Source organism: Geospiza fortis, unplaced genomic scaffold (assembly GCF_000277835.1).
Source record: "Geospiza fortis unplaced genomic scaffold, GeoFor_1.0 scaffold112, whole genome shotgun sequence".
Lineage (NCBI taxonomy): Eukaryota > Metazoa > Chordata > Aves > Passeriformes > Thraupidae > Geospiza > Geospiza fortis.
The window spans coordinates 2438997-2451168 of NW_005054298.1; the positions used below are offsets into that span (position 1 = coordinate 2438997).

The following is a 12172-nucleotide window of genomic DNA, read 5'->3' on the forward strand; positions in this document are numbered from 1 at the left end:
ACTACATCCCAGATTCTTGCCCTACTTCCCATGTACCACACTTAGCATTTCTACTTGCAGAGAAACCCAGCTGCCTGGCTTCCTGGGATTTAAAATTAACATAGTAGACTACCTACATGTGAACCCAGTTAAAATTGGTGCTAATTAGGAGGGGTTTTTGGCAACCTTACAAAAAAAAAACCAAAATACCCCTATAGTCTGAATGATAATTAAATTACTTGGAAATTATGAAGTTTGACAGTAATTTTTAAAATTATTTGTTTAGAACAACACTTTTTTGCACTGAAAGAAGTGGTGCTGCAAGGCAATTTTCTTGCACAAAATGCACCCTTCTTCTAATGGAGGAGGCTGCTGGGGTGAAAACTGTGTTATTTCTGCCCAGTATCAGCTGCAGAAATTATATCAGTGAAATAGCTGACATCATAAAATAAAAAGTCATCTCTTTCTATGTATTTGAGAACGAGATCACAGTTTTACATATTTTGGTAACACTCCCCAAGGCCATTCTTGGTTTCTTCATAGCTCAAGAAAACTTCAATTAGAGCATGAGTTGAAACCAAACTGGATGAGAAGCCACTGAAAGGCTGCATGACCAAGAGAACAGCCACTCTCTGAACTTTGGAAATTGAGCCTGGCAGTTTGAGCCCAATTTTCAATGAAAGCAGTGTCTACAGCTCAAAAAGCATAACAGAGAATTACCATTTGTCCTTGTAGTGCAAGCAGAAGCAATTAGGATTAGACATAAAAACCAAATTCCTGCTACTAAATCTCTAGGGACAGTCTCCCCAGTTTTAAATTAAAGAGTAAATTACTGAAATGCTTTGGTACCTGTCCTTTATATACTTGTACTGCTAAAAAAAAAAGAAAAAAGCAATGATGCAGCAGTATCAAGGATATTTTTGCAACCCCTACAATGTAGAGAAGGTAAATACAAATGAATCTGAGCTGTCTGAATATTTCATTAAAGGTTATCAAAGCGGGAGGGGGTGGGCTGCTAAAACATCAGTTGCTCATCTTCTTTGTTAAACTGGAGGAGTTCTAAGGCATCATTAAAAAATCTCCTTTGTTTGGATTTGGCACTGGCAATAGTCAATAACGTAAAAGCACTATAAAATTATAAAATCGTTAAACTTTGCAAGAACTTTATAAATACACTTGCAGATATTGCACATATCTTTGTGCTCTGCAGTCAAACTGGACAATGAAACGACCACCTGTTAACTGCTAACAATGTGTCATTACCAGTTCTCATGCCTTTTTAAAGCAATTTTGGCTCTAGCTGCCGATAATTCTGGCTACGATACTTGTGTGAACATTAAGGGCACAGAAAGCCAAAGGCAGAAAACTGACAATACAGTTTGTGCTCAGACTACTAATAAGTAAGTGAATAATATGATTTTTCTAATTCCACATAATTGCTTGATCTCAAGGGGCCAAAAAAAAAAAAGTTCTGAATACATATTTTAGAAGCAATCCAATCTACGGTATTTAAATGCAAGCTTCGATTCAGTGAGATTTCACAGCAGATATTTTCACATTTTTTTAATAGTTTAAATAGCCTTTAACAAAACGGAGGTTATTCAGGATTCTCTAAGGTTTGAAAAGAAACATAGACTAAGTCTCTGTCACTGCTCATAGTCACTTTTTCTGTTTTGTCTGACAAATTATCATTTAAAGATATGTGAGAAGTCTAAATAAATAAATAAAAATTCCCTGAGTGCTGAGACAGTTTATGGGCATTTTGCTATTAGCTACAATAAGAGCAGAATCAGACCCTTAGAACTCACTGTGTTCTCAGTCTTATTTTTCTTCCTCTGAGAAATGCAACGCAGCACCAGTGCAAAGATATTGGGACAATTTTTCACAAGCCACGTTCAGGCTACTTTATATTTTATAACACAAAGAAAAAAAAACCAAAAAACAACACCACAAAACCTATTAAAAAAAAAAAGAAAGAAACATCTTCAAGATAATAAGAAAACAAACCCCAAAATCCTGTGGTCTGCAAAAAGAGACTATTTAATGAGTCTCTATTTGTGTGTACACGCGTGCATGTGTGCATATATTTATGATTGTGTGGATAATTATCATTAAAAATAGCTATGTTGGGTCTTTTTTAATGCAGCCCTTTTCTTAACATCCCAGGCTTTGATCCTGCACTGAAATGCGTGCAGGCGAATTCCTACAGAGCCCTTTGGTACCTAAAGGCACCTCGAACCAGCCTGCCAGTGTGGCTCTGCCACCGCCAGCAGGATGTGAACCTCCCGCCAAACAAAGGAGGAAAACAAAAATTCAGGGGAGAGGCTGAAGTTAAAAAAATGTTGGGCGAGGGATTCAGGGTCAGCAGCAGCTCCTGCTGCCCACGATCTCACGAGCATCTCGGCACAAACTGGGAGAGTCTTTTCAGAGGAGTAAAGCACAGCCCTGTTGGTTTTAGATCACTTTCTTTTCTAATCACACTGACAAACGATCAACGCCAAACCCTGGAATTTATCTTCTATAAAATTATAGATACATCACTGATTGTTGGCTGCAAAGGATATGTCAATTCCTTCAGCAATTCAGTGTATAAATACACAACAGACAAAATTACTCTGGCAATTTGAGGTATTTTACCAAAATGGAAACAAAGCAACTGCAACAGACCATTAACGTAGGGCTCGTGTTGCTTATTTTAAAAAATAAATGGCTTAAATAAATGTCTTTGCTCCTAAACAAATTTATTTTGCTTAGGAGAGAGTGTCACCCTTTAAAAGTGTGGAGCTAGTAACTGTCTTTACTTAAATGCAAGTTATGTATATCAGTGCAGAACATATTCAGCTTTGAAATTCACAGTGATCTTCCTTACATTCTGTATGTAATAAAAATTATCTTGTCCTGTAATGGCATAGTTATTTAAAAAGGAAAGAAAAAAAAAAAGGAAAGAAAAATGAGAAAAGAAAGAAGCCTTACTTAAAGATTTTCTGTGTTCAGGCTTTGGCTCTTTGGATTCAGTGTCTAAGTTATTCAGTAATTCGATGCTGGAGGATCTTCTGAGTTTGAACTCCAAATTTCTCGATGTAATTCTCTGTTCTTTTGGCTGGAAAAAGAATATATATATATGTATATACATATGTGTATGCTTTTAATAAAATTATTATTTGTAAGAATGAAGCAAGAGATTCCAGAATGCCAGTACAGAAGCTAACAGACACACACAGAGCAAGTGTGCAGGGAGTATATAATTTAAAGAAAGTGTAATGCAAAATTTGTCATATGGCAAAGCTTTTATGGCCCTGACAGACTGATCCTAATTTCTGAGATAAATTCCCATTTAAGTGAGGAAAACAAAAGGCCTGCTTCTTTAGGCTTTAGGGACCAAAATTATTTCCACATTGCGGGCTACTTCCAAATGCTGGCAAAGAGGAAGAGTGTTTAAATTGCTTTTCTGTTTTAGATAGTTACAGTAAATATTCTTGCAAACACAATTACTTCAAACATCATTGCAAATTTGGGGTTGAATTCTGCTGGTTTAAGCTTAAGAAGTAGTCAGGGGGCTTTTCTCTTATTCTAATTTACTGGCAGACAAAGCGAAAATGAGCAGGAAAAAAAGCAAAAAAAAAAAAAAGAACGAAAAAAAAGGCGACGCTGTTTCGGCTGAAGCCACGTCTCCTCCCGTGGCATTTGGTCAGGTGAGACTCAGCCATCCCAAGAGGCTGGAGAGCTGCCAGGCTTTTCACACTCGTTCAGAGTTTCAGGAGTGACACAGCTGGCAGGGATGGAGTGGCCAGGAGTGTGCGTGGGGACGTCCTGTCCTGCGCACTCGGACCTTGGCCAGCGCCAGCCAAGCACGGGCCACTCGTGCCCCACCAGCTGCTGCTGCTGTGGCTCTCTCTGCATGCTCAGGGCTGCTGAGGCCACAATAATACTTCAGCTACACTAAAAAAATACATATCTATATATATATCTAATCAGGTTTATTAGATGTTTAGTTGAATAGTATGCCAAAAAAGATTATATTTTTTTTTCCCTGAGTCTCCGTGGAAAACTCCACCCCAAAATCTTTAGTTGGATATCAATATCCTCACACACCCAATGAAATGCACAATATGAAGACATACATCATCAGATCAAACTTTCCTTGGCTGATTATAGCCTCAGGGTAATAGAATGTTTGTAGCTCTTTAAGGAAACAGTAGCTGTGTTCAAATTAACCCTTTCAAAGAGGCTGCAGATTCCGCTGCACTGAAAACCTCTGAAAAATGCAAGAAATGGGGATATTTTTCTCTCAACAGATTCTGCAGCAAACAAGGAAAGTCAGTGCCCTTAAAAGAAAAAAAAAAAAAGGAAAATGTTCTTGAATCAGGCAGGGATAGGAGGAAGATGTTTGGAATTTGTACTGAGAGTGGCAAAAAAGAAAGAAAAAGCTACAGCTGAAGCTGGTTTGGTAATTAAAAACTGTTTTAATAAAATGCAACCCTGCTTACTTCTAGTAGAAAAACCCCAGCCTTCCTGGGAGAATACCAGCAATCAGTTACAAAGGAATATTATTTGCTAGCGTTATTCTTGTGAATAAGTAATACAAAAATTCATAAAAGGCTCAAATGTATTAATAGTTCTATTGAAGATTATATACTGTAGGCTGCATAAACAGAAAATGCAAAAATTCATTAGTTATTAAGTGCTTGTGTGCTTTTACAACCCTCAGCAAGCCAGCGTCCTTGTTATTTCAGAGAAATAAATGTAGCGTTCCGTTTCGAGGCAAGAATCAAATGACATTTTTGTGCAACAACCTTGTTTATCTGACATTTTTTTTGTAGATTTGCATACATATTTTTATATCCTTCAGAGAAAGGAACGTCTAGCTAGCTGCTGACTGCCTAAAACCTGTAGAGATGCCTGAGCAAATGAAGTTGAAATTGCTACATCTTAATTAATAAAGGTAACAGCCAAAACAAATACATACCAATCTGTCAATTGCATTTTTGATAGCGTGGAACCAATCCAATATGAGAAAGTCGATATCCGACTGGAAGAGGAACTCATTTCCTGACACTGTGGTGATCTGGGGAGGGCATGGGCACACACAGGTGAGTAAAGCACACACCAGGCAGATGATTTTCCTCTATTTTCCCTCCCGTTCCCCCCAAATGCTTGTTCTTTTCACTGAGATTTGTCTGCTGGAGTGCCGAGCTACCGAGGAGTTCTGAACCTCTGTCTGAAAACTGTTTTGAATATGTCAAAACAAACGAGATATTGTCTCAGCAATGCAACCACAGAACACAAATAGTGCAGAAATAACGGGTATGTGACAAAAGTTAAGAAAAGCCAGGAAACTCGGTGTAACGAGACACAGTTCAAGGGAAATCAAAGCACCCTGAAAAGAACTGAATGCATCAGGAAAATTATTTCCTGCCATTTGCAGTTCCTGTATCTATTTAACTAATATTGGTTTTTGTGTCTGGTACCTCCATTCTTGAATTTGCACATTTATTATTTACCTATGATTCCCCACTTCCAAACATTTTGCTAAAATTGATAATGTCATTCATTCACACTAAAAAAAGAAATTATCATCAAAGATGGCTGCAGCAGAGTAATTAGGAGCCCATTTATCATGAAAAAAAAATCCCCAGTTTGTCTGAATAGAAGTCGATTTACATTTTTGACCCACTCACTGGGAATATTTATCAAAAGAATATTCAATCCCCTGATAATGCTGTTTCACTGCCTAACCTAATATTTGGTGGAAATATGTAAGTATATGCTGTTGGTCTGAACTTCTGTAAACCACTGGGATAATCATGATACATAATTTTTTATTTTATACACACACACACACACACACACACACACACATATATATATAGTTCACCATAGGAAATCTCCAGGTATTTCACACAACAGGTTGAAGCAACCATTTCACAGATGGCAAAACTGAGGCCCAGAGCTGTGCAGTGCTTTGTCCCAGGATTATTCCACACATTCCTGGTGCCCATGGCCACGGAGCATCAGCTGGGCATAACATCTTTCTGTGTTTGCAGACAAGTCCACCAAAGGCTACATCACCAGCACATTTTGGAAGGGCAGGAGCTCATTCTGCCCATGCTCCAAGACAGCTCAGCCCCTGCCAGGTCTGGTACCAAGGTTTTACTCTTATTTTGCTGCTGTTAAAAGCTGCTGGTGCAAAATTTGGTGGTATCCACATGTGGAAATGGAACATTTGGGTCTCGGTGTATTGGGGATGCAGGTTTAGCCTGAATGCTGGAATGTTCACTGGAACATGGATTATTTAGCACCAAATAGGGATTTCCTTCTGACCAACTCTGGGAAAAAGCAAAGCTGTTATGACCTGGCACGGTTTGTTTATGTAAATGCATTGACCTGAAGTGCTGCTGTTTCCCTGCATCTCCCCCATGCCAAGAGTTTTTACTCTTGAAGTTAAAAAGAAACAGCAGCTCCTCGCCAGCCTGGGTACTCCCAGCATCTCCCTTAGAACTGAAATAATACCAGGAAAAAGAAAACCCAAACCAAAAAACAACAGCCTAATGTCACATTAATTGTCCTATAACCCTCCCTTTATTGAGGAAATGCCTGTAAGGAAGGTTTCCAAAGTCATCAGCATTAAGGAAAATCCCGTCAGCGCAGCTCCAGCGGAGACATCCTGTGGGAGTGCTGCTGAGAATGTGGGAACGCTCCCCTGGTGTGGGCTCGGGGCTGCAGGGCTGCAGATGTTCGCCCCATCCCCTCTGCACCCATCAGGGGCCAACTCCAGCCACCCCACTGCTCCCCAAGCACCAGGGAGAGTTATTTACTGGGGAAATCTCAATTCCCTCATTAGTGCGGGGCCATAACGTTAATCACCACTTGCACACTCACCCCTCCCTTCACCAAAAGGGAATCAAAAGTCCAAATGCAGCTTAAGGTGAGCAGCAGAAAAGACCTGACCTCCATTTGGGTTCAAAATTTATGATATGATATAACAATTTATTAATGTATACATGCAGATATGAATTAGACTAAACACAGGCAACAATTCAATCTAATGCCTCCCTCCCAGTATAAACAAATCATTATTAAAATTATAAAATGGAATAACATTTTCAAAGTAAGAGCAACATATGTAATTAGATTTACTGTATTTTGAAGGCTTAAAAAGGACACAACATAGTTCAGCCTTCCGTTCAGTAAATTCAGGCTTTATTAAAATACAAGTATTCAGCACTGCATAAATATTTGCACTGTATGATATGCAAAAGAGATACTCCATTGCTAACAAGACCAAAGCAAAATACATGTTGAAAGTTTCTTTGTCTTGAATGTGTTATTTTGATAATCATATATTATCAGTGTTTTATGAGCAAATCTGTAAAAACAGATCATAGAATGGAGGGAAGAGAATTCATTTAAAATATACTTTCTGTAAGATATAGTTCAAGTCCTTTTCTTTCTTTCCTCAGACTAATCTTCAGAGTAACAAGACAGTTTCAAGAAGACTGCTACTGCTCTCTACAGTTTAAATGCATCCACTCCTTAATTACAGTCAGTAATTGACTTTGTTCTGCTCCATTCCAGTCATTCACAGGCAAGCAGTTCCAAAGGCTTTGGCTGGTAAATCCCATTTAATGTGCAGGTTTTCTATCCCACTTTTATATATTACCTCCTTAGGATTTCTGATAAATTACTCTTGGAAAGGATTGCTAAACCATATTTGCACTTTGAACAATCAAATTTTCAACACCCTTGGGAAAAGACATCAGTAAAGAATGCTGGTTTTGACTAAACCTTGTGATTGAACAATTTATGATCACAGCCCTAAATGATGTATAACTAACAACAAGCAGAAATTGTTCAATATTAAGGCCTGTTAACACACCATCCCTGTGTCAGGCACTGCTGAAATAAACAGAGGGGCTGGGGAAACAAATGAAAGACAAATCTGGGGAAAAAAAAAAAAGGAAAATTAAGTGCTCTATCCAGAGCTGCCAGACTCCATTGTGCCAGGTACTTCACTTATTTAAATACCTCCCGAAATCCCTCTCTCTGTGCCATCATTTTTGCAAAGGCTACAGTCTAGAATTAGCACTACCTTACCAGGCAGAATGCTGCTGCTGCTGTCAGCAATAAACACCCACGAGGATTGACAACTGGCATTAACCCTCTGGTTCGCCATGCCCTTCAGGATGGGGACAGGAGACCCAGGGTGCCTGAATTCCCTCTTTCTCTCTACAGCACCAATGGAAAAAAAATGACTTCAAAGCCTGAATCAACTCACATGGCAGTTTTGCAGCAAGCTGTAGCACAGCCCTGCTGCTAAGCATTGATCCTCAGAAAATATTGGCTCACCACAGGTAAATGTGTGCTAAATTCAATGCACTGCTGGGCTGCCAGCACTGTGTGGGAAGTGGGGAGGGAGGCAGGTGTGAAACACTTCCTGATATTCTATTTGTGGCTTATTAAGGGTTTCTCTTGTCACCTTATAGAGCTGCAAATGGAGGGTTGAGCTTCTTTTGCGTGTCACCATAATGATGCACCAAGGTGGTGTTCAACAAGATCCTATGTTATTAAACAGAAATGTACCCTTTTAGCTCCACAAAATACAGGACACTGTCTAATTAATGCTGTTACCATTTTATAATATACAAATACACCTTGCAGGCTACCCAGGATCAATGGTTTCAAAAAATTTTAGAAATTATGTATTTATCATGTGCTAGGTTGTGCTCTGGGATATACTGCTGTGCCAGGACTTCTAAAACCCTTACAGATCACCCTTCAGAGCTTGCTTCACAGGCTTGCCTTTCACAGTATATCCATGCCAATGGAAAACGGGCATGGAAGAAGATCAGGGTCTTCTGTCCATGGTTTTCCTGCAAATTTGGTCTGGGGACCATGGCACAACTGTGAAAAACATCTCGTTCCTGGTATCCCTCTAGTTCTTTACCAGTATACACTTCTACAGATATTCTTGCATTTATTTTAGCTGCAGAACAGGGATGGAGGCAATTTCAGCAATCCTACTGATAGACACTCTATGGAGATATGGGAAAGGGTGATAAACTCACACGGCAAAACAAAAATGCGAACCCGTCGTATTGATTCACCCACTTCAAAGTGTACTTATGCATCTCTGGTGGCCACAACTATTACTTGCAGTGATCAACTGTTTTTAAACAATGCCAAGAACAAACCTTAATACAGGAAGTGAAGAATTCTGTGGGGAAGGAGAAACGCAGCCAAAATTTTAGTGCGTATTGTGCAACAAGAAAAAGGGAGAGAGTGAGCAACAAAGGAAATGTATGGTTCATGTATGAACACCAAAAAAACATGTCACAGTTCTTAATTCATCCAAATACGGAAACAAGCCAATGCTCAACTCCCCCTGAAGCTGGGACATCCAGAAAAATTGCTGGACTATTGAGGTGAGGCTTCATATAACCGACTCCAACGGTTCAGGGTTGGATTATTGGATGCTTTTGGACCGTGGAAACTTCAGCAGTTGCTAATCCAGTGCAAAATTCAGTGCAGAAAACAGAAATTTTTATGCCACCTGGGACTCACACAGCTTGTGGTGAGCACTAAGTGATTTAAACTTGGATTGACAGATACCTCTGCGTGCAGAAATTCAATAAAATGTGTTCCTCTGGTTGCACTGTGCATTGGGATTGCTGCCCTTGATATGTGTAGGAAAAAAAGGAAATGTGAGTTGCTGGAGCATTTCTAGCTCCAAAGTTAACACTCTTCCCCCTTCCCACTGCTCCCTTCATCTCACCTTGCTCGCTCACAAACTGGTGGGGTTTTTTCTGATCATGTTAATCAACCTGATTCCCCATAATGAAGGGAAATCTGGCATTTTCTCTCTGTTTTCCTAACAGATTTTTCAGGATGGGGTCTATCCATGCAATGCAGGACACCCCATTTACCATCTGCATGGCAGCCACCAGGGCTGGGCCAGGAAGGTTGTGAAAAGAGTCAAAAAGAAAGGAAATAAATAGAAAAAAAAAGAAAAAAGGATATTGGGAATTTTATGTCTCTAAATATTCATTTTTAAAAAATCATTACTGTATAATAAAACTTGAGAGTTAATACACAAACCTTGGACACTCCTGTCCACACCCCCAGTAAAGGTAGAATTAATTAAAGTTGGGAGATACTATGCTCCTTAGTTGTTTAATTAACTGGATTTTAATCAAACTGGGACAGAGCCATGCAAGTTTCTAAAAACACATCAAAAGTCTAACTGCATTTCTGGAAGTTGATCTTAAATTCTTTCTCACAGATAATCCAGTCTCTTGGCCATGTTTATGCTGAATGAGTAAGCAGCCGAGAGGATAAATAAAATATCTCTCTGTGCTGTACCATAGTGAGCTGAGTCTAGTATTAAAAAATGGCAACAAAAGAAAACAAAAGGCTCAGTCTTGAGCTCTGTTATATTCATACAGCATCATGTATCCATTCCATGAGCCAGCCTATCAAACAGAGGTAGTCATGGTTATGCTGATAGTTAAATTACTTAAAGGACTCTAAGATGTTTATGACTACCAAAGAAATTTCATTATCAAGCAGATTGTCTGTCTCATATTACAGTCTGGTTTCACCCATCTCGCAGTCCTTTGGATGTCGAGCAAAGTTAACATTGAAGTGATGGGGAAATATCAGCTTGAGAGAAAAGGTCTTCAACCAATCTTTCAAAAAAAATGATATTTGTTAAAAAATTTGGTGAGAAAGTATCTGCCTTGTGTTCCCAATGTTGCTAGATGTTAAGTAAATATATGCTGATTGCAAAAAAGTTGCTTTGGCAACTCTCTTATTAAAATGCATTTGTAACCCCCATCTGTCATGAAAGTTTTGAAAAGTTTGTTTACTTTGGAGAGCCGCCTTATCCAGGGTTACCCCGGCATACAATGATAGCAGTCTTCAGAAGTTGTGTGAGGAACAAGCCACTAGGGATCCATTTTTGTTTTAATTGGCACACACAAACACTTTTCTGGTCTGTCAAAAAGATCAAGCTAATATGCATGGCGGGTGTTATATTCTCAGCTTTTGGGAGCAGTAAAGCTCCCTTTATTTAAGTAATTTAAATGATAGACTGCAAAAACTTTGCAAGTCAGAAAAATGTTTTATACTTTCTTTGGGAATATTTGTTTTAGGCAACAGAAAATGTTCTACATATCTAAAGATGTTGAACCTTATGTTTTAATTACCCTGTTTTTTCCTGATTCTGTAAAAACGACTGTGAAAACCAAGGATTGCAAAGAGGCAACAAACAGATCCCGTGTTTTCACAACTTCTGCAGTATTACAATTTGTGAGACTAAATACTGCCAGATGTTTATAGGTTATGTCCTAAGCTGTGTTGCTTTGTGGTGTGACTGCTTTGCACATCCACTCTCTGGGAACCTTTGTGGGGTCATTGTACCAATGCAACCTCCTCATATACAATGAGGTGTTTCTTAGTGAAAATAAACTGATGCTGGCATTATACACATCAATGGCTCCAAAATGGATCGAGATGTCTCAGATTTGGGGGTGAAACTTACAGGAAACAATAAATTTTACAATAAAACTATATTGTACCAGTGGAGACGAAATAATCCTTTTCATGGTAAATTCCTGGGACTGAATTGTTCAACATAATCCAACAATACAATAATGGACTCTGTGATGGTTAAGAAGGAAAAATTTTTGAACCTAAAGTTTCCCTTCTTCTATGCTATAAACTCATATGACATGCCAGTTTCTCTTGGAAATTTGCATTAATACCAACTAGGTGAGAATCTTCTCTCCACATTATAAGACAAAATTTTTCCTTTCCTTCCTGGCCGTGAGGAATCTCAGATGCAGAAGAACTGATTTTTATCACATAAGGAAAATACTGAACCAAGAAGAGGTCACAACTGAAGCTCATTAAGCTCTGAGAGAACAAAACTCATTCTTGGATTGGAAGTGGAGCTTGGGCTGGGGTCCTAGAGCTTCTATGGATAGAAAGAAAGGTCCAGGGATATTGGGATGCTGTCACTGATTTCAAAGAACAACTTGTCATTCTCCTTTTTCCACCCACCAGTCCAGGTCTGGTTTTATGCTGCCTTGTAGAAGTGTGAGAAGAAACACATGATGTTTGAGCAAAGGGAAAGGTAAGAAAGAGCAAATAAACTCTGATAAACATCCAGAGAACATCTTCAGAAGTATTTCCT

The 12172-nt window shown here is 38.9% G+C and overlaps 1 protein-coding gene across 1 annotated transcript in view; it reads right to left on the minus strand.

Annotated features, from left to right (window-relative positions):
• ARHGAP15 (Rho GTPase activating protein 15) overlaps positions 1–12172 on the minus strand; it is a 319884-nt gene that overhangs the window by 152463 nt on the left and 155249 nt on the right. Inside the window, exons 7-8 of the mRNA XM_031056956.1 lie at positions 4946–5044; positions 2953–3079 (exon numbers count right to left, since the gene is read on the minus strand). Of these exons, the coding sequence (XP_030912816.1) occupies positions 2953–3079; positions 4946–5044 (226 nt within the window). The remainder of the gene's footprint in view (positions 1–2952; positions 3080–4945; positions 5045–12172) is intronic.